Source organism: Zeugodacus cucurbitae, chromosome 5, assembly GCF_028554725.1.
Source record: "Zeugodacus cucurbitae isolate PBARC_wt_2022May chromosome 5, idZeuCucr1.2, whole genome shotgun sequence".
NCBI classification, from domain to species: Eukaryota; Metazoa; Arthropoda; class Insecta; order Diptera; family Tephritidae; genus Zeugodacus; species Zeugodacus cucurbitae.
Window position 1 is genome coordinate 17,343,709 of NC_071670.1, and position 24,219 is coordinate 17,367,927.

A 24,219-nucleotide genomic window follows, 5' to 3' on the forward strand; every position below is an offset into this window, starting at 1 on the left:
CAATTATCATTACCATAATTATTATAACTACCATTACCAATACAATTATCATTACAATTACCATTACACTTATCATTACAGTTACCATTACAATTATCATTACCATTATCAATATAATTTTCGTTACCATTACCATTACAATTATCATTAGGTACCGTTATCATCATTATCATTACAATTGTCATTATAATATAATATCATAATTACCATTACCTATACGATTACATAATAAGTACCCAGTACCATTACCATTACCAATACCAGTACGAATAAAACATTTCATTAAAAAAAATTATCAACAACCGACACACTGTGCACCAACAGCCACTTGCCTCCAGGCCGTCATTGGTGCCTACTTCAATTACTTTTATTTGGTTGCAACATGTTGCTGTTATTTGCCGCAAATATCGCCTACTGTTGACTAACTACCGCTTGTTTGTGCACTGCTCCGCCGCTGCTGCTGCTCTGGCGGATGGCTGACGATGGTTGATGACTGCCGCATAGCGCGTTCTGTTGCATGCAACATGTGTGCATGTGCACAGCGAAGTCATGTCAACGCCGCGTCCGCCGCTTCCCACAGCTGCAACGGCTGTCAGCGCGGTATCACAAAATAAGAACAACAACAACGGTGCACCAATAGTTGTTGATTTTCAAATTGGCAGTCGGTGCTGTTGCTGCGGCTCCAACGATGGCTTGTTGGCTTAATTTTTATTTTCTTTTTGTTGTTGTTGTTTTTTACACACTGCAAACATGCTAATAAATTTATGAGCGCACACAGCAATTGTCTAAATTGCAAAAATGCATTGGCAGAAACGCATGACAACAACATAAGCCAACAACAACAACATTAAGTGGCATGCAACAGCATGCGAGGCCGCAAATGCATTTCACTGTTGATAATCGAATGCAGTTTGTGTTGTTGTTTTTTATTTTACTTATTGTTTTTGTTGTTGTTGCAGTTATGCAGCACGTAGTTGCCACTGCAACGTTTATGAATATGATTCTTTTTAGAATAACCTCCAGCTGTTTTGAAAGCTCAACGCAACTAACTGCCGACTAACCATGCAACTTGCCACAAATTGCCCTCACATGCAACTGTTATGAAGGCAGTGTCAATAAAAATGGGGACACAACCGTTTGTTTCTGCATATGTGCTTCTAATATGTTTGTATGTCTTTTGGATTTGCGCAAGTGCCACTTGAATTACAGACTCTGTACTCTTTTCGTTGCATTGTTGCATGCGTAATGCTGGCGGTGAAGGTGCAATAATTGCTGACCGCGTCTGGCCAAGCCTTCATGCAAGCCAATTGGCTTATCTTAATAGCATTGCTGACGCGATTAGTTTTTATGCATGGTCCGATAACATGGTTGATTCTTAAAAGCTTATATTAGTAGTGTGGCAAATTGCCATACCTTTCTTCAACTCTTGGATTATCAATTAGCGTGCCTCAATATACTAGTCTTAATTGACTTTAAAAATTTTCGGATCAACTACCTTCAAAAGAAAATCAAATTCCGCGCCATCGAGGTTCGACCTAGTTTTTGGTATACTCTACGTATTCCAAACTTTCATGTCCGAACCTAAAATATAAATTATTTATTAATTATAAAGCACGATAACTATACAAAATCAAATCGTTATAGAGGAACGGATACCGAAGAGACAATGTGGTTCTAAAATATTTTGAAAGGTTAAATACTAAACTAATCACTTTAAGAGAAAATATTAGAGCCCCGAAGCAACTTGGCATTCAAATATCACGGTCTTTCTTGAGTAGGCTCAAAATTGTTAAAATCCACTCATCCATTTCTTTATAATAAATAACTCAAGATTCCAGATTTATTTCAAAGTCTTTCCGCTTGATACCTTAGATATCTTTATACCTTATGAAGAGAGAACGATTCCTTAGCCTCCATATTCGCCAGATATCACTCTGTGTGACTTTTTTCTATTTCCAAAAATAAAGAGGACCTTAAAGGTCCTTCATTTTACAAGTATGCGAAAGAGTCTAGGGATATCCCAAAAATCGAATTTGAGAAGTGTTTCGACGATCAGAAGAAGCGCTGGCATAAGCGCGTAATATCAAATGGGGACTATTTTAAAGACAACAACAATAATGTGGACTAATGAATAAATATTTTTTTTTTTCAAATGAGGAAAATTCCCTTAATTTTTTGATAGTATATTGATCGAATTAGAGCACAGCAAATAAAAATATGTTAGAAGGAAGTTTTATTTTATAGCTATTCCCCATTTATGATATGTAGCGAACCGAACAAGCGACTGATATAAATTCAATAAAGTGGCATAACCATAGAAAGATAGAATAGAAAGCGGTTATATCATTTATAATTAGTTTTTGTCTCACTAGAAAATCTGGTGAATCGAACAGCAACTGGTATAAATCAAATAGATTGGTATAACCATAGAATTATAGAATAGTTACTGGTTACAGTCACTTTAATGTGATAATCACATACCGTCTTTGGTTTAATTGGATTGGATAACTTTGTTGTTGCTTTCATAGCAAAATATCTGGCGAGAGAATCGACAGTATAAATATACATTTTAAGCTAAAAATATTGTGTAGAACATGAGTTATAACGTTCTGAACACCTCCGCCTCGAAAAAATTTGCTCGCACTTCCTCCAAGATTGGCTTATCAGAAACGAAAAAAGTTAGCGACGTTTTAATCTGTAAGCGTAAATGCATGGAACGCACTACGATCAAGTGAATATACCCAAAATTGGACTTTTGGTAGACATTTGGAAAATAAATTTTAAGTTTTCTTTTTTTTTGCTATAAAAAATCGAAGTTTTTTGAAGTTTTAAATCATAATAGAACGTTCCATGCGTTTAGATGTGATGAATGTGTCCTACATGTCTTTTGGTCAAGCCGTTTTGAGTTTCCAGCGCCGTTTTGAGCGCTTCAGGCAGCTCCGTCTTCTAACTGCTGTATCTTTAAAATGACTTCTAATTTCTGAAAATAACTTTACTGCCGTATTCTAACATTTAAGGCAAGCAATTTATGATTTAAAAAAATATTTTTTTAGCCCATCACATGGGATGACCCCCTTAATATATCAAAGGGACCATATACCCGTTGATCTCAATTTCAGAAAACTTAACAAACTTTCCAAACTTAAATTATATATGAATTCATTTATGTATAAATATACCTTTCTCCACTCAAAAGAAATCTACAAGAACTCCTGAGTGCACGCCACGAAACATCAGCTGTTTTAATAAACGAACAATGGAAAATAATGTAGCATACTTTTAGGGAGCTAAATGATACCTTAGTAGTTTTCAACGCATTAAAATATGAATGAGCACACAACGTACAAAAATGACTTTCGTCATAAAAATTAACATTTTGGAATTTATAACGGTCACAACAACAGCACAAGCGGCAGATGAAACAATAAACGCTAAGAATGCTTTAAAGCCAAACATTTACATTAACATAATTGCGTTGCGAGGACAATGGCCAGGAAGCTGCACTGGCAAAGTGGCGGATATGTTTTCAGCAATCAAGATTAGCAGCTTCTACCGCCTGGCAATTGCTTTCTACAAATAATTTAACAAGACATCAAAAGCATTAATAATAAAGCACAATGGGTATATATGTGTATCTAAGTGTTTGTTAGGTTGTTGTTGTGTTGTGTTTTATGGTTGTTTACTTACATCACCTCACGTTTATACTTTGTGCGTAGCTCAGGTGATTAGCGCAATTAGACAGGTGCTCATAATGATGTTTCCACTGGATTAAACACACAATTTAATGCGCGTCAACTGCGTGGGGGTCGCGACGGTCGTTGATGGTAAACGTATATACATACATATAACTTTATATATAAATGCTCGTTGAATATCACTATTTCCTCTCTGCATAACTAATGACTGCTAATCTTCGCGTTCTATTTTTGGGCGGCTGAGGCACAGTGGAGCAAACAACATCAAATAAAATATTTATAATTTTTTAAGACTTATTAAGCACAGAAGAAGATTAAGAAGATGTTGTTGTAGAAGATTAATAACATGTATAGCAAAAAAAAAAAAACAAAGCAAATACCAATACAGTTCAAATAGAAGAAAGCAGTGTAATCTTAACGGTGCTTACATGGAATTAAGTTCAGAAAGCTTATTGCAAAGCGCCGATGTTATTGAGTGCTATTATATCCCTGAAACACTTTGGAATATGTACTAATATTGAATATTCGCCTTTTTCAACTACAGTTCAATTCATTTCTAGCTTTCACAAGTATTTTAACTTAATGATGGAACCATGGAAGTAGTCTTAAAGCCCATATATCTCATACAAATACTGAATAAAGAACAGTTTGGGTCCTTTAGAAACGTTTTATTGGTTTTTATATATGATGTAATGTATTCAAGGATTTAAATGAGCTTGTTCACCTATTTGCGGAAATCGTCTGATATATCCAACAAAAAAGAGGTCCTGCCAAATTATCCTACTTCCAATGGGTGGTGACCAATACAAAAGCTGTTTAAATATGGATCAAAGAAAGGAATTGAATTTACGTTCCGTGAACCCGAAGTTCGTAACTTCAATCATTACACCACGATTTTTTTTCTTATGAAAGATTTAGGTGACTAGTGGGTGGATAACTAACCCATTTTACTCGGCAAACTTTACTTAGTTCACACTATTCAATAGGTATTTGCACACCTACTTAAGAGCTGTATGAGGTTGTTTGGATCAGATGTTTTATTTGGTTATAGTTATGGCATTAAAATATATATATCTGAAGACGGTAAAGTCTCACTAAAGTCCCTTCCTACATATGTGAGAAGTATGATGACTTTCCTAAATTCTATACGTCTGAAATTATTGAATTACATTCAGCAAACTTTCGTCTATAATATTAATAATGGTAGAAAATAATATTGGTACGGTACGTCGTATATGGAACTGTCCAAACTTTAATAATTCCCGATATCACGAACTTTAAATTATCGTAAACACTTTTTCTATCATTCTTGAGTTCGTCTTCTCTTTAGTGGACAACTGCCTCAGCTATCTACTCTACCACACTTCCACATCAAGCTCACCCCACTGTGCGCTAATAACGCAAACAATAAGTATGATAATCAGTATAATATTACTGTTAATGCGTGCCTTCCGCAAATCACTTGCCCTTTCGCAAGCAGCGAGTGGAGTCAAAGGACGCTTGGCAATGCTGAAATTCCATTAGTGGCAACATGAGCAAAAACTCGAGATCTTCGTGAACCGCAAGCTGTGAGGGTAGTTGGTTATTAGCACAAAATACTTTAATTTGCCGCCACGAGTAGTTCTTCACTAGTAAGAACATAGTGAGATAATCGCAATCTACTCACACCGTGTTCCGACACATCAGCTTGCTCAAAATTTCCCTCTAACTCATTAACATTCTCTAAGCGCTTCACTTTACAATGAAAGCGTGTCTATTTATACATTCAAAAGAAGACATTTAAAGCTACTTTAGCGTTCAACCTAAATTCACTCTTTGTCTCAATTGTTGGATTATCTCCACATTAGTGTGAATATCCGTTTTGCTTTTGTTGCAGACTAATGTGAGCTCATTTTGGCACTTATTTTTAACGCTTTTGCAAAGGAAGTAATTATGTTTTTAGTACAAGGCTTCTTTTCGAAACTGGTGTTGTTTAAATATAATGGATTTGCATTATTTGAATTGTTCGTTTATGAAAGGATGCGTTTAAAATAAAGTAAGTAAAGAACAAGTTTAGGCGGTACTAGAATACAGATATGTGCGAGTTGATTATTGTCCGAATTTCTCTGGTGGAGTTGACGGCGTGAGTCCTTATTGCCATACCTCTCATGCAAGACTACACTAGTGTGCTTGAATTTTTCTACCGTGGGGCGAGAGTTAAAAGTTTTATGATTTTTGAGAACGAACCTAGGTTCTGCAAAGTGAATGTTAGTACCTATCATACGGTGTCTTTTTGGGAAATGCTAAATAAAACACTTATTAAATGGTTTTGGGAAATGCAGCTGAGATCACACCTGTTGGTCGGTAAATTATCCGTTCCGCTCTGACAACGTTGACTTGACTACCCACGGAAATGTTTACGAATTAGACGAATTTGTTGTGCGAAAATAGGACATCATTCTCCTAGTACTAGTTATAAGTGCTTTTACTATCAACAAACTGAATGAACTTAATGCGGACTCATATATAGCATAGTTATATAATTTTTCTATGAGGTCGTTCAGCTTGACAAGAAACCCTAACCAGGTTCTACTCTCCAGAGGGAGAGAAAGCTCTGATTATATGATAATAATACAGCAATTATTATTATTTGAACCAATTTTCATGTTCCGAATTATTCTGGATCATATATTCAGGTTATCTCGAGTATAAGTTGATTAATAACTTCAAAAGATGGCAATATTGTTAAGGATAACGTAGCTCTTCGACATTGTAATACCCAATAATCAGTAACGCTACCGCTCCTAGGCACGTTACTACGGTTCTTTTTTAGTACTACCTAAGGTACAAATTGGAGGATGGGAGTTACAACAGTTGTACAAATCAAATCGTATGTCTATCTCTCGGCCTTAGCATTGACCGCATTAAAGAATTACATTTTATATATATTATCGCTCAGTTAAATTAAGGTATTAACGAATCATCAAAGTTGTTTTAATCAAAAGTTGTATCAAATCACAGGCTAGGAAATGGGCTTTCCGTTGACTCCATAAGAATAAGAAATTTACAATTAAGTTGCTTTTAAGCCGAATATCTTCGAAAATATATGACTGGACTTTTATTTAGCGGCAGATTACTTATGAACAGAGCTAAAAGAAGAAAGGGAAGGAAGGAAACTAGCTTGAGAACCATTTCAGTTCAAAAAGTGTTGTACAATACGACTTTTATAAATAATTAAATGAAGTTAGGGGTTTAGGTTGTTGTCTTTATAAAGGGATTTTTCAAATGGGGCGCCATATTTTTCCCCGACCTTTTGACATTTCTCTTCAGTAAGGTTTGCCTTTTCATCATGGAAAAATATACGATCCAACGAGTCGATAATTACAATTTACTACCGAAATTTGGAGTCAGTGGCCTCAACTACGTCCAATTTTTGGTCGTCTTAATCGTCCTGTCAAAATAACAATTGAGCGTTTAGTGGACAAATTTTAATCCATAGGCACAGTACAAAATGTTCCCGTGCATATGCGACAAAGAAGTGCCCGTAATGTCGAGAATATTGCTGCCGCTAGCGCATCATTGAGGAAGACCCAAATTAGTCTCCACACGTCGTTCTCATGTGACGTCGTTGTGGCGAATTTGCGAAAAGATCTTTGCCTAGATCCTTCCAAGATCAAATTCACGCTAGGACTGAAGCCGCTTGACCACCAGAATCGTCGTATGTTCGTGAATTGTGATACTTAAAAATTATCCATCGAAAAATCATCTTCAGCGATTAGGCTCATTTCTGACTGAATGGCTTCGTCAATAAGCAAAATATGCGTTTTTGGTATGGCCCAGTCAATTGGCCGCCTCGGTCGTGGATTTGATGCCGTTAGACTTAGACTTGTGGTGGGGCTAAGGGTTAGACTGTTTCCAGAGTTCGAATGGATTCAAAAAATGTAGTCCAATTGTTATTGGTAAGCTTGTTTTTTACTACTTTATAAATTAATGGTTAAGGCAAGGTTTTTAGGGTATCTTACTCAACGATAACATCACACACATTGGATATAAGGAAATGCTTATAGGAAGGCATGGTGATTTCAGACCTCAAAAGAGTTCAACAAATATTTTTTTAGGATCTTTATAGTTGATAGTTAAGGTTGAGGCCAGAGTTTTAAGAGCATTTTAGTTTCTCATATATATTCAACAATCAATTGTTCTTAAATAATTTTCAAACACAATCAGAAACGTAGGCTTCGAGAATTTACGAAACTTTTAAAAATTCTACGTCCAGGTCATCTTCAGAAGAGTTACGTATAGCAATTATGTCAGCTCTTGGTTATGCGATTATGAACACCATAAAATATTCCACATTAAGACACATAAATAATAAATTAAATTTCTTAAAGCCAACGCAAAGTAATATGATGAGACACTTAACTCATCGCACAGACGACGGACGACACACTCAAAAGTTGCGAATATTATTATGAACGACAACAATAAAGCGCAATGATGCCACAAAAGGATGCTTTCAACGCGACAGTCGGCTGGCTGGCAGCTGGTGGCCGGAGCAACAGCCATAAACTTGAAATAAGTAACAGGCAAATAATGGAGTAAGAAAACCGGCTGCCAGGAAATTACATCAGTGGCACGAAGTGGCATGCAACAGCATTTGTGCGCAACTAAGTGGAAAGTGGAAGACAATAGAGCACGCGGCGGTGGAGCAGTGCAAATGACAATGAAACGATGAAGTTTCAAGAAAAAGGAAATGAGCGCGCGAAATGTGCGAAAGTGGCAAAGTGACAAAGCCATAAAGTGGCGAGCGTGTGAGTTGGCGTAGTGGACATGTTGCATGGCAAATGTGGCAAGTGGACGTAACGCATTTAAAAGCTTAAAAGCATTTAACGGCATGTGGCCGTGACATTACACACACACAGTGATGGCACACACACACAGAATATGCTTTGGGCTAAGATCAAAATTAAAATGCCGGCGAGCATACAACGGTAAACGGCTGCTTGATATTGTGCAACTTAAATAATGTGTATAAAAAAGTGCAAATAATGTTGAAGCATCCGCTTAGTTAAGAAAATAATGAAAAAATCCCGTACTTACCGCTAAGTAAGCGCTTTGACCGCGTAGACGCGGCGGCGGCTCGGTGAAAGGTTCGCCATTTGCTGCGGCCTTGTCGCGCCTGCAAGAAAGATAGCATAAAGAAAGAGAAATTACTACAAAAGCGCAATTAGAAAACGAACAAAAGAAAAAATAATCTTTACAAAAAGTAAGAAATTACAAAAAATAAAGGAAGGTCCTTTCTTGTTTACACGAACTCACAAGCTTCAAGGAGGACAAGTAAACACGCATACATATAACACAGCTCTAGACAAATTTCGCGCATTATTTGCTTAAGATTCGGTCACAATTGTTCTTTTATACACCACACATATATTTTTCTCAATCTTATTTCCCCACCAGACATCCATTCCTATGTCCTTTGGCTGTCCATAAGAAGTAAATGTGCAACGACTAGAGCCTATAACCATTCTCTCCGCCATTTTTCATAAAATTATATGCCAAATGAAATGGAAACAATAATCATAATAAGAAATAGGCAATAATCATAATCAAAGTCGCACAAAGCAATTCAAACAGGGTTGCCAGGACTTACGCAGTGTTGGTAACAAATTAAGATTTTTTGCAAGCGATTTCACTATAGTATTTTGCATACGAGTGTGCGTAACTACCGATTAGAAAGTCATGGGTTCGAATACAAAACATTTTTTTAATACTCCCGCAACAAAGTTGCTTAAGAGAGTATTAGAGTTTTGAGGTTTTTAACTAAGACACAAATAAAGTTATAAAACTAAAATTTGGTACAAAGGATCATTCTATGAAAGGGGGTAAAATGGTGTACAAAATTTTAAATGGACGAGGTTCCGCTCACTTATGGGTCAAAATCCATATATCCGAAACTACTCGACCAATTTCAATGAAATTCGGTTAATAATATCTTCTTGGCTTCCCAATAATATATCCATAAATAGACCAAATCGGTTCACAACAACGCCTACCAGAACCAGAACTTTGGAGTCGTTCTGAATCGTTTACTTTACAATATCTAATGTAAGCACTAGTGAAGATATCGGAACATAACTTTGCACTTTGCACTTTGTGGTATCTCCCTTCTCTAGTGGTTCTAATATTTTTTTTAATTTTTACCGAAAATATAGGTAAGTCTCCCAGTTATTTTGAAGAAATTCCGAGAGAATATTTTTCATATGTGTCTCCGTAAATGAGTGAAATCGGGTCATAACTTTCCCCTAGCTCCAATATACCTAATATTAAGGTTTTAAAATTTTCAATGGATTTTATGCCATATATATGCCGAGTATGTGAGTCAAGTTATGTGTTATATTAATAAAGTTAAATAAATAACTTTTCATTTTCGGTTACACCCGAACTTAGCCATTCCTTGGTTTATACTATTGTCGGATCAAATTTTCTCGTAAGGTCTCAGAAAATTTCTATGTTTTCATATAATTAGTGGGACAAATATCAAAACGCTAAATCCAGGACTGAACTCGTATAAGATAATGAAAAAAAAAGAATAAATAGTAATCATCCGTGAGTTACTGTCTTCTGACCATTTTTCGTCGCAATATGTTCGGTATATAACATTTTTTATAACAAGAGCTCAATGATTACTAAGGTGGCGTAGTAATTTTTTGGTAACTATATCGACCTTGATGAAAGGTTAATAAATCGTTATCAGAACTGATTGTTCCTGAAGTTCACAACTCAAATAGAGGTCTAACACAGAAAAGTTTTAGCAAACCCTTGAGGAGTAGATTTAGATAATATAAAGTTAATGAGCCCAAAGAGATATTGATTCAAAGTGAAGTAATATTATAAAATAAATACACTTTATTTCTAAAATTTTTCACAGAATTCTCAGATAGTGAGATTGAAGATCTTTAACTTAAAAGAGTTTTTAATTCAATTTGATCGTTTTTGCGGTACAACTTGCTATAATTATATCATTGTTGACAAGACTCCTCCTTGTAAACAAAAAAAATAACGCCTAAACTATAAAACATACTGAGCAAGCTGGCAACCTTAAAGCATGCAAAGGAAACATTGAAGTCTATAAAACTATGAGATGAGATGATGAGAAATGTCAGAAAGCACATTCAAATAAAGTTGGGGATTTGTGTTTACAGCTTCAAAGGCACGACAGCAAGGCACAACTAGAAACTAGCCTCGTAAAACACATGACAAAGAGAAAAACAACACGACGTTATAATTATATAATAAAACTATGAGCCAAAAAAGAAAAACACATCCAAACAATCAGTGTCAATCAAATGGAAAACTTACGCTAGTCCGCTTTCTCTAAGAATGCACACATGAGGGTGGATGTCTTTTAACTAAAGTAGCTGGAGTTGATTTGTTAGCTATTGGGGATTTCTCAATGTTTGTCAAAAAATTCTTACATATTTACAGCATAAAAGGGAGGACAGCTATGAAGCAGACATTAATAGGCAATTACGCGAATATGAACCAACTACTCCTGAAACTCTATTGCTCCTATAATTTTAAATAATAATCCTTCCTGAGTTCCCTAGATCTGGTTAAGTATAGGAAACGTTCTTTCGTAAAAGCTTTCTAGAAGAGCTCTTCTCTTCAGATGTAGACTCGGAGAATTTAACCAGTTAAGTTGAAGATAAATTATCACTCACTGAGATGAGAGATACAATAGGCGTGTTTTATTTGACCAGCACATTAAGCTATTAGTTTTCTTTTTGTGTGTAAGACTTAGTCAACATAATTATGTTGGCTTGTCATAAGCTATTGCTATAGCTATAGCTTACATATTAAACTAGAGGCATTGCCAGTTCATCGCGTTTTTTCATTCACGATAGTTAGGTTTCTTCCAAAAAAAAGTTTTGACATATAAAAATGTAAACAAACCAAAATTTTAAATTTTATCGATGTGCAAAATGGCAAATAAAAACTTTATCCATATTTATTTTGACTATCCCGGATTCCCCAGATTCTTTAAAAGATCAGAATATTATAGAAAAGCGGTAAACAAAAGGAAAATTGATTTATAAATTCAACCGTTTTTATTCAAATGATTTAAATTTCAGCTGAGAGTTCGGGCCCGCATTGCCAACACAATTCATTTTTAAGCGAAGATATGAAATAAGCTAAATGCGTTTTATCTGCCCATGATTTAGCTATTAGCTTGTGGTGGTCAAATAAAATACGCCTAATCATATATTTCAAAAGGTTTTTTATGTATGTTTTCAAACTTTCAAACGAAGTAAAAATAGAATCTCATTTATTGATGGGTAATCTTTATCTGAGCTAATAATTTCTCAATCTAGAAGTTATAAGCTTTTCCTTACAAAAGTTGACAAGGCTTAAATGGGATATCGCTTAATAGCGCAAATATATGAGATTGCAAAAATCTTAATGTTATTAATTAATTCATTTTGAAGTCAAAGTTCTTGACTAAATGCTCAGAAGCACCTAAAAACTATTGAAGGGTTTTTCATTTCACTTTCGAGGAATTTCCGGAGTGTTTCGAATTCAAAATCGCAATTGAGATGCAATCAAATTGTAAGCATAAACGACTAAACAGTTGAAGTTAGTATCAGAGAAATTTAACCACTCTTCCATAGAGCTTTTAGAGTGGTTCTTAAAAGTGTAAGTAGTTCGGAAAGGTATTTGAAGTATTTAACCACGCTATCGGAAAAAACGTTCCAGTATGAAATATTTAATCACAGTAGACCTAAAGGAAATTAAACTAAAGGACTCTGTCGGATTAATTTCTAGTTGGCTAAGCAGAGAAAAATATTAATAAAATCAACTCATTGAAGGATAAGGTAGCCGTCGTGCTATGGTGCCTTATTAAACCACTAACTTTCAGATAAAACACCGTTGTATGTCCACATTCCTGTGACTGCCTATCCCGTTACGTTGTAATGTCGCAAAATTGCTTATTTACTGATTGCAAACATTCACTAATTTCATGTGCATTATCACACGTGCTCCCATTGCACTCATACCACCCACATAAGCATGTCAAGAATCACATAAAAATATAGTTTAGCACAATTCGTACATTATTTCCGGTTTCCTGTTGTCGTCACCGCCACCCAACAGTCCTCACGCCACAACTATCTCACACCACCGCTGTCTGCCGCCGGTGCGACAACCTTCAGTCATGTCTTGCAAATATTTACTGCCACAGGACCTTTTCGCTTGTTTGTTTGTTGTGAAGACGGGATGTTCGAAAAATGTGCACATAATGAGTTTTTGCGGTTTGGCGATTACCCAAAGATGAGTGGAGCGTCGAAGGTGGCGCACTGTGGGTGGTGGCGGCGTATAAATGCAATCGTATGAGAACTCGGTTCGGTATGCGAAATGCCTAAACATTTAAAGATGAGTGAATCGCTGCTGTCGGCTGACCAAATGTCTGCTACACAGTTCCGGACTGAGCATTCACTCTCTCTACCACTCGCTACCTCTCAACGCTCCTTACATAGAATACGCGTATTTTATTTGGGTAATGTTTGTATTTGACCGCAGCGCTCGTTAAAATTCTTTACGCTGCTAGTTATTCGGTAGCAACTTTTTCACCCCTCCGCCCACACGTGGTGCCACCCCCAACAACCACTGCCCTCAAACACACTCGCTATTATTTGCTACAACTGTTTCTGTCACTATAAATATGTCTGTTTGAGTTTGTTTGGCTAGCTGTTGTCATGTTTTGACTTCAAATGGCAAATGTTTGTCGATTTTCGTCGCCCTTCATTACTTTCAACTTGCCTTGTAGCGTACTCAATGCTTTCATCGCAGGTCAAATCGCTTTGGAAAGAGATTTATGCGACAAGTTCAAACAAAAGTTAATTAAACAAACTGCTGTGCAACGGTTTGTCGGTTGGTTGGAGCTTGGAGGCTAAAGTTTATAGAAACAAGGAGCTTGTCACCATAGCGCAAAGTTTAGTCCAATATGTGAGGTTTGATTTCGAATGGTGTGAGAAATCTTCGAAATGAATTGCTATCCGGGGTGGTGTGAGTATGTCTGTAAATACATATGCATATCTGTTATAAATCACTTGGATATTTAATTTTAATAGTCGCTCTTATTACAATAATGTCTGTGGAGCAGTTGCATTGCTTAATTTTAGCCAATATTTTCCAGGCCGGCTGGAGAGTTTGAATGAATATAACGAAAATACGCATCTTTGACAAAATTCGACACTATTACCATTTAACATAGGAATCATCAAGGAAGAAACCTATTGTGACAATCTTCCAAATTTTTGGATACTCTTTTTGTTGCACGACTTGTATTTGGCTTCAAAATATGTGTCAGTATTGCCAAAACATGTACCAGGGAGCGTAGTCTTAAGGTCGGAGAAGAAAAAAAGTCTATGAGGGCAGATCTGGAAAATACGATGAGTACAGAAATAATTGCGATCTTTCCCCAAATAAGGCAGTCTAAAAGATTAAGGCTGGAGTTTTGATGTTGAAGTTCCTAATATACTGGAACAGTTTTTAAAACAATTTTGCTAAATACTTTTCTTAAATATAGAAACTAAAATCCTAAGTACTTCGTCGATATAGGCTTATTCAACACCCTGCATTTACAAATAATATATCCTACTACTGAAAGAAGGTAGTTCCCATGAGGATATAAGCTAAGGTCACCGTAATGAGACAGTTGCTGAAAAGTATCGGTAAGTAAACCAAACGCGCGCTCGACGAATCACCAATTCAACCCTTTTGCATTGTAAAGAGTGAAGAATTATTTAAAAGTCCCTTTCTAATAGCGGTCGTTGCTCAGTGGGTAATTAAAAATCTTCAAACGTATCTCCGATATGAAACAAATTCTCATAAAATCGACGGCATCGAACAAAGCGGATTTGTAGGATAACATTGAGAAGTCCAAAATAAATCGCAGATAAAGCTTAAGAACCCAACATACATATATTCATCTCTGAAAGATATAATTGTATGTATGTATGTGATTGGCGTTACAACCGTTTAGCCGGTAATAGCCGAATCGACGATAGTGCGCCACCTCTCTCTCTCCTTCGCAGTTCGGCGCCAGTTGTAGATCCCAAGTGTAACCAGGTCGCTCTCCACCTGGTCCCTCCAACGGAGTGGAGGCCTTCCACTTCCTCGGCTTCCTCCGGCGGGTACTGCATCGAATACTTTCAGGGCTGGAGTGTTTTCGTCCATTCGGACAACATGACCTAGCCAGCGTAGCCGCTGTCTTTTCATTCGCTGAACTATGTCAATATCGTCTTCAGGTCGGAGAAGTGTTCCCTCCATAATCCCAGTATGCCCTGGACATCGGTTACCAGATTACCACCATGGTCTCTACATGGGGATGCTCCGGTCTTGAAACCTTCGTTAAGTCGCTTCATTTTTTCATAAAATTTTCGAGCATTCCCTCTGTCTGCCAGCTTCTCAAGCTCTTCGTACTCACGCATTTCGGCCTCTTTCTTTTTTTGTCTGCAGATGCGTCTCGCTTCCCTCTTCAGCTCTCGGTATCTATCCCATCCCGCACGTGTTGTGGTCGTTTGCAACGTTGCGAGGTAGGCAGTCTGTTTTCTCTCCGCTGCGAGACGGCACTCCTCATCGTACCAGCTTGTTTTTTGTCGTTGCCGGAAACCAATTGTTTCGGCTGCAGCGGTACGCAGTGAGTTTGAGATGCCGTTCCACAGTTCCCTTATACCGAGATGCTGATGAGTGCTCTCAGAGAGCAGGAGTGCAAGTCGAGTAGAGTATTTCGTATATAATTAGGCCAATTTAAAGCCATTGGCCAGAGCAAAATAATTGAATTCAAATCTCGATAAAATTCCTGAAGATTATTATCCGATAAATATAGAACATCTTTCTAACAAAGCAGCACATATGAACTTTGTAATTAAGTCAGGCTATGTTACGTCCCTACGGAAAAGAAGGACGGTGTGACCAAAAATACTTTCTATGAGCGCTGCCCCCGACACAATGTCAAAATCGTGTTTGCCGATTTTAACGCTAGGGTGGGTAAAGAAGGTGTCTTTGGCACAACAGTCGGAAAATTCAGCCTCCATGACGAAACATCGCCAAACGGCCTAAAGCTGATCGACTTCGCTGGGGCCCGAAATATGGTTGTTGTTATCCCAGATTCCAGCACAAGAAAATTCATCAAGCTACGTGGCTGCTCCCTGATCGAAGACATGTCTCTGTGTTTTAGACGTGCGTACACTTCGAGGACCAAATATTGACTCGGACCATTATCTGGTAGCAGCGAAAATACGCACTCGCCTCTGTGCAGCAAAGAACGCCCGCCAACACCTGCTCTCTGAGAGCACTCATCAGCATCTCGATATAAGGGAGCTGTGGAACGGCATCTCAATCTCTTTACATACCGCTGCAGCCGAAACAACCTACCTCGCAACGTTGCGATTGACCACAACACGTTCGGGTGGGACAGATATCGAGAGCTGAAGAATGTCCAGAGCATACTGGGGTTATGGAGGGAACACTTGTCCGACCTCCTGAATAGCAGTGAAAGTAAAACACCAGGAGATGGCGAACCCGATTCCCCAATCGATGACAATGGAATAGATGTTCCATTACCCGACCATGAAGAAATTCGAATAGCAATTGCCCGCTTGAAGAACAACAAAGCGGCCGAGCTATTCAAATACGGCGGCGAAGAACTGATAGGTGTATGTATCAGCTTCTTTGTAGAATATGGTCTGAAGAAAGCATGCCTGACGATTGGAATCGCAGTGTGCTCTGCTCAATCCATAAAAAGGGAGACCCCACAATCTGCGCCAATTACCGTGGTATAAGTCTCCGCAATATCGCATATAAGGCCCTGTCGAGCGTATTGTATGAAAAATTAAAGCCCTCCGTCAACGAACTGATAGGATCTTATCAATGTGGCCTGGAAAATTCACCATGCGCCAAATCTTGGAAAAGACCGGAGAGGGAAGAATCGACACTCACCGCCTTTTCATCGATTTTAAAGCTGCCTTCGATAGCACGAAAAGGAGCTCCCCCTATGCCGCGATGTCTGAATTTGGTATCCCTACGAAACAGATATGGCTATGTAAACTGACGTTGAGCAACACCAAAAGCTCCGTCGCATCTTCGAGCCGTTCGATACCAAACGTTCGCTGTTCGAAAAAATAATACGAGCTGCGGAGCTAAATAGATAAGGTACATTATTCTAAAAGAGTGTAGGGCTGCTGACGTATCCCGATGATATTGATATCATCGGAAGAAACAACCGCGCCGTTTATTCTGCTTTTTCCAGACTGGATAAGGAAGCGATGCGTATGGGTCTGGTGGTGAATGAGGAGAACACGAGATAAAAAGATTTATCCGATCCTCTTAACGTTTGCAACGGCGAATACCGCAGGCGATGAAAGATAAGCTGTACGATGAGATGAAAAAGTGGAAAGTGACCTGGCGTTACTTGGTGTTTCCAGTTGGAGCCAAAAAGCAAAAAGGAGTGAGTGGCGCGCTCTGGTGGATTCGGCTATAATGGCGTAAAGCGGTCCCTACGCCAAATATATACATATATATATATATGTCACGTACCATAGTGATTGGTGTAGGCACCACTCACGCGATTATAGCCGAATCAATAATAGTGTGCCATATTTGTTTCTTTTTTTCGCAAATACCAAGAAATACTGGAGAAATCAGGCCGCTTATTACCTGATCTTTTCAACGGATTGAAGGTCTTCCTCTTCCTCTGCTTCCATCGGCGGGTACTGTATCGAACACTTTCAAAGCTAGATTGCTTCCATCCATTCGAACAACGTGACGTAGCCAGCGCAGCCGCTGACTTTTTATTCGCTGAACTATGCCATCGAATCCGTCATATAACTCATCGTCTGCGGTATTCGCCGTTGCCAATGTGCATAGGACTATACATTTTCCCGAAAACGTTTCTCTAGGAAACTCCTAGTGCTGTCTCATCAATCCAAAGTAGGACCTGTTGGCAAAAGTGATTCTGTATTTGATTTTAAGTCTGAAGTTATGTTGTGTTGTTGATGCTGATTCCAATTTAGACAAAATTATCTACAGTGACGTGAGAACCAGGACGTGTTTTTTTGATGACAAGAGATATTTCGTCTTGCCCTCGCTCACTACAAGACCCATTCACTTCGCTTTCTTATCTAGTCTGAATTAAATTTCATTAAGTTTCAGTCCGACAAATTGCATGAAAATAAGCAGCAATGATGAGTATATAAGATGCTCGTATGTCTGTTTTGGTATGGAATCAATTCTAAAGTTTGTCGTTTAGTTCCAAAGTCGACTAAAGATCTATATTATTTAAGAACTTACAACCGGAATTACAAATATAAAGGGTCGTCTGTTTTCTCTCAACTAAGAAATAGTTTAATGATTATCAAAAATCTCTATTAAGCTTTAAAGCTTTCAGAGTTAAGTATTGTCAAAATCAAAAGTAAGACTGCAGAACTGAGTAGGGATAAGTAGTTTTGAGTGCTACGAATTTATCACTAAATATAAGAACTAAAAGCAAAACTTTGACATCAACGGAAGCAGAAAAATAACTCACTTTCTATGAAAGAAGTACAATTATTCAAAAAATTTAATGCTAAACAATGCAATTATTCTGGCATTGAAGAAGTGGAGGAGAAGACTAATGAATTCATTTTAACACGAGATAAAATATGAAAAATTGATTTTGATGGGAGATAGAAGTCTGCGGAGTATTGTGAAATCGTGTGGAAATTTTAATGCTTTCTTTAATTACGCCTTTCGAAGAACAAAATTCTCTCTCTTGTTTTCAAATGAATGAAATATTTCGCACATTTTTCCCCGAATGCATTGATTATTTTCACAGACAAACCTAAATAGATACCAGAAATGCTTCATCCTTTCACTGCTGTCAGTTTAATGTCAGCGAATTAAACACATTTATATGCATTACGCCCCACTTGCGCCGAAAGCACACAAGTACAGGCAGGAAAACAATGCCCACAAAAGACAACAACAAAAATGTGCTGCAATGAAAGCGACGCATTAGAAAAGTGAAAAGCTGGAAAGTAGTAAGAGAGTGCTGCAAGCAAATTGTTTGAGAGTGTGTGTATGCAACAACAACGGAAAGTCAAAACTCAACTCCAACCGAAAGTTCAACTCTAATTTTGGGCGAATCAGTTGGCTGGAGCTGGAGGCAGCCACAGCCGCAGCCGCAGCCGCAGCTTTCAATGCCAATGTCAGGTTAACAAATCGCTGCAATTTAACAAAAAAGAACAGCAACAAAAGGCAGGCGTTGAGAGTTAAGCCCGGGAAGAAGCAGAAAAATGCACAAGCTACGGAGTACAAGGGCAACTAAAAATGTTTAGCAGCATTCCAGGCGCGCGACAGCATGCTACTTATGTATTTGCAACTGAAAGCACACACACGAATAAACTGACATTGAAGAAAGGATTTGCAGGCCACAATTGTGTGCGGTATGCAAAAAGGGTGAGCGAACTAAGCAGGGAGCACACACCTCCTCTCTCCACAACACCACCGGTAATTGTGTATGAATATAATCAGCGGCGCGCAGCAACTAACTGTGCTTATTTAAGTTGCTGCAAGCAGACAATGACAGCTGCGAACTGAGCTTGCGAAGCTGAGGAGCAGTGCTGGTGTGTAAGACATTGTTGCCAACAGTACAGTTGCATTATTTCAATAGTCGTACTCGCACTCCTGAGTGTAACGCAACAAAAGCCACACAGACACTTTGATTGTTGCAGAAGAAAATGGAAATTTGGAGAAGCAGAAAAAAATATGTGGCTTATTTGCGGTGCTCACACTATAGCCTCTTTGTACTAGCATCTTTTTATATCTTTTTTCGTTTTTCTGCCATCACTCAAGTGTAAAAAAGTCGCCTCAAAAGGAGTATTCGCGGTGGAAATTAATTGTAGATACACAACCGAAGATTTATGCCGTGCATACTAATGATTTCTTTTGAAAACTCTGCATGAAAATTTAAAGTGTAGACTCTTTTTTGTGGATTTTATTTCAAATAAATATAGCTTTGGATTTGCTTAAATAATAGTAAATCATTGTCTATTAATATCTTTTATAGTTGTTGTTCTGGAAAAAAAATTACAAAATCTTGTTGAAGAATGATACCGATTCGATAGTCCCTGGCTTGGACACAAATTCAGATTTGTTCGGCTTACGTTCTGCCTGAATCCGGAGAAAGGTAAATACCAAAACTAATGCGGATCCATTATTTTAAATATAGCTTCATAAGACTTCATTCACTTCTTCTATTTTTCTATCTCTTCTGGTATTTTTGAAAGCTTAAATCAAATAATAGGATACGTATTTATCCTCTCACATTAACTAACTAACTCTATGGTGAGCTCCAGAAACCCTACCCAAAGGTGTAGTCAGTATCAACATAGTTGAATATGATTGGCGTCGACGTCGACGTAACTCGTCTGGACTTATTTCATAATCCACATGACATCCGTTTTGTAGGAATTTTTCAAACTAATAATTTTTGGTTCGAAAAGTGTTCACCTGAAATTTTCTCAAAAAGTTTGTTCAAACATTGTTATGATTAAAGTTTAGATGTATTTTTAAGATAAGACGTTACTCAGCAACTCGGCACGTAGTGTTTAGTTGATAAGAACTAATTTGACCCAGTGTTTAGTAGTAGTCGTACCTTGACATTATATATACATGCATGAAAAAAATACCTATAAAATACGTCATATTCTCTGAAGTCGGCTTAGAATTTGTAGATGGTCCCACTAATTATCGGATAACACGGCAGCAAGTACCGAAATATTTCAATATATTTTTCAGAAAAAACTCAATGGGAAAACCATTGGGAAATCTTTAATTATGTCTTACTAAAAGACCGCTCCGGCTTCGCACAGGTTTAAACAAGCATTTCAAAAGTTACAAGTTTTTACATACTCTCCCATACATATGTATGTATGTACTTTCCCTTTTCTTGCGTGGGTTCATTTTAAAAAAGTGAAATAAGGAAAATTCGAAAATGAAATTATATTTTATTTGCAATGAGCTAAAACTTGATTACGAGCTCTAGTCTTTGGTGACTGTTATCATTCTCTCTGATTATGAAGGTGTTAGGAACGCTCAGAGTTCGACGCCCCAGTGCGAGCTCGTATATTTCTAATATTTTGTTCTTCAAGCCGCTGCACACGCTCCGTAATCGACTCCAAGCGCGGCCGTGAGAGGTTTCAAAATTTTGTCCTGCAAGCGCTCGTTACTCGACTCTCTGGCACGCGATTACGAAGCGAAGAGAATGACTTGCAAGACGATTTACAATTTCAGATTAAGATTCTCCATTACAGAGTATTTTTGATAACCTCACCTGGGAACTACTTCCAGAAAGTTTAGATTCTTGCAATAATTGGAGCCTATGTTACTCAGGGTGAATGTAGCTTTCCAATGGTGAAAGAATTTTTGCAATCGGCACAGTAGTTTTTGAGTTTATTCACTACAAACATACACACAAATCTTTCCTCTTTATAATAGTATAGTATCATGTTCGATATATGAGACCTTGAATACTTATGGTCCGATTTTGGCGATTTTTAGAAGAGCGATGCCACACTACTGCCTTTAGTATTTGTGCAAAGTTCTGTTCGGATATATTTACTAGTGCTTACTTTACATATTGTAAAGTTAACGATTCAGATCGACTTCAAAGTTCTTGTATATGGGAAGTAGGCGTGGTTGTGAACCGATTTGGCTAATTTGCATAACTTATCATTGGGAAGCCGTTATTATGAACCGAATTTCATTAAAATTGGTGGAGTAGTTTCGAAGATATGGTTTTTTACCCATAAGTGGGCGGAAACACGTCCATTTAAAATTTTGTATACCATTTTGAGTGCAACTCGTCTGTACTTTCTGGTGGGTTTTGTTACTGCATTAAAGCATTTTTAGTAGTTTTCAACATAATCTTTGCATGGAAATAGGCGTGGTTATAATACGATTTCCTCCATTTTTGGACTTCATAAGGAAACGCCTGGTGAAAACGACTTCTGAGAGTTTCGTTGATATAGCTCAAGTAGTTTACGAGATATGTACAAAAAAACCTTAGTAGGGGGCGGGGTCACGTCAACTTTCCCAAAAAAATTACATCCAAATATGCCCCTTCCTAGAACAATTCTTTGTTCAAAATTTCATAGCTTAATTTATAGCTTAGTTATATCTCTTTATAGCTTTTCGGTTATCGCCATTTTGTGAGCGTGGCAGTTGTCCAAGTTTAATTAAGATATCTTAATTTTTACTCAAGTTACAGCTTGCACGGACGGACAGACACACATCCTGATTTGAGCTTTACTCTTCATCCTGATCACTTTGGTATATATTACCATTTATCTAACTCGTTTAGCTACAAACAACCGTTATGTTAACAAAACTGTTATACTCTCTTTAGCAACTTTGTTGGGAGAGTATAATTATTTAAGGATACTTCTCAAATATGTATTTTATTTCGAAATTTAGAAGTTATATTATTTGGAGTTCTGACGCTATGGGAAGAAAGTCTGTCCTACAATGCCAAAAAACTATAACTAATGAATAATATAATTAGGTCACAGAGAATCTATTTGCCAAGAGAGAGAGAGAGAGATTTTCAAGATATATATAATAATTATCCACAGTAATTCCAGTAGTAAATAGTGGCAAATAATAATGTATTTCACTGAACTAAAGAGACCCTCGATAAAAAGCTTTAATAATACCACTTAAGACAATCAGGTCTTTCAACGATGAGCTGTACGATGTATATGATGACAGTAACATAGTTCAGCGAATAAAAAGACAGCGGCTACGCTGGCTAGGTCATGATGTACGAATGGATGAATACACTCCAGCTTTGAAAGTGTTCGATGCAGTACCCGCTGGTGGAAGCCCAGGAAGACCTCCATTCCGTTGTAAAGATCAGGGGAAAAGCGACCTGGCGTCACTTTGTGTTTCCAGTTTTCAGCCAAAAAGCAAAAAGGAGGAATGAGTGGCGCGTTCGTAATCGCTTAAAGCGGTTCCAACGCCAAATATATATATATTAGACAATCAGCAAAGCATTATTTACCTGTTCCTGAAGTGTATTTCAAGGTATACGCGGTTAAATAAAGAATAATATGGTTGAAGGTCTACCAAATTGGTCATATTTGTCAGATTTTATAAAGGTTTTATTTATGTTTGAATAAAACTCCTACGGAAATTTTATTTTATTTCTGGCGACCTTACAGATTTAAGCAATTTTATAATTTTAAGCAAAGTTAACAACTTAATCTATTGTATTTAAAGCTTCGTGACTAGTTGTCTCCTGTAAACAAATTCAAACTTAAACACACTCGTTGAAGAATTCACATGATTTACTCATTTAACACCTTTTTAAACCTCGTTGTCAAAAGAAGAAATGTGTGAACACAAAAAATATGAGTACTTCAGTGCACATATACATAAGTAAATAATTATTTAAATTGTTTTGAAATATTATTAAAATATTAAATACTTAAGTACCAAAGCTCGCAAAAATTTTCAACTGTCACAACAATTCAATGTTGCAACATAATTTTTCAAATTGTCTTTCATTGTTTCTGTATAACTATTTAATTAGCGACGGCGCAAAATGATTGCCACACTCAAAGACAACATAAATATATAATGCGCGCACATAAACAGTTGCATTATCAGTAAAGGTATTGGTACTTGGAAGCCTAGTCAAGATTACCCAACAAACACGAAAACATGTATACGGAATTAGAATCAAATGCTACCCAAAATTAATTACCAAACCAAGACGATATAGCTTTCCTTCCTTGTAATTTCCATCTGATGTTAATGTGGTTGCACTTGGGGCCGATAACAACTTCGAACTGTCTTATAACTTTTTAATTTCAGTCCTGATCTGATCAAAAAATCGAATTTTGGTAGGCCAAAAACGACCAAAATTTTGAGTAAAATTGGACTACTTTTTTAAAACGCCACCATATTGTCAATTTTATATCGTAGGTCATTGTACAGACAATATTATCTAGTTTAAGGAAATTTTTTTTTTAGATTTCATCCACGGAGAAGGCCAGAATCACTGCAGCAGTGAAGGACCTTTTTTTCGTGCCGTACCGTTTCGACTATAACTTAAAAAATATATAATTTTTTTCTTCTAAAATTTCACGTATATTCTTGAAAGATGTATAAATACATATATTCTTAAAATTTTGAAATAATTGATAAAGTATTTTTTTTTAATAAAAATTCCCAAAAATCACCTTTTTTAGGCCATTGCCCCTTAAAAATCAATCTCCGAATTAAAAAACTCTCGAGACACTTTGACTACATGTAATGTTGCTTAACCCCTCATTTTATTATATGGACAACCAGTCCAATATTCGAACCTCCATAAAAAGAATGTCAGTCTATAAGCATCATCATCTTCTTACAAATGTTGTTACTGTTTCATGCCGGGTTAATTTATCAGCATGTTCTGTGTCGCGTCTGTATAAATAGTAGGTCAGCCTTGTCTTGT

The 24,219-nt window shown here is 37.1% G+C and overlaps 1 protein-coding gene across 3 annotated transcripts in view; it reads right to left on the reverse strand.

The window, feature by feature from the left end:
- LOC105217115 (protein sprint) overlaps nt 1–24,219 on the reverse strand; it is a 444,786-nt gene that overhangs the window by 382,276 nt on the left and 38,291 nt on the right. For 2 of the 3 annotated variants that reach the window (XM_054232307.1, XM_054232306.1), the window contains one exon: nt 8,775–8,853. In XM_054232307.1, the coding sequence (XP_054088282.1) occupies nt 8,775–8,853 (79 nt within the window). Of the gene's footprint in view, nt 1–8,774; nt 8,854–8,952; nt 9,179–24,219 lie in introns of those variants that run through there. The other variant, XM_054232305.1, reaches the window with a different exon arrangement.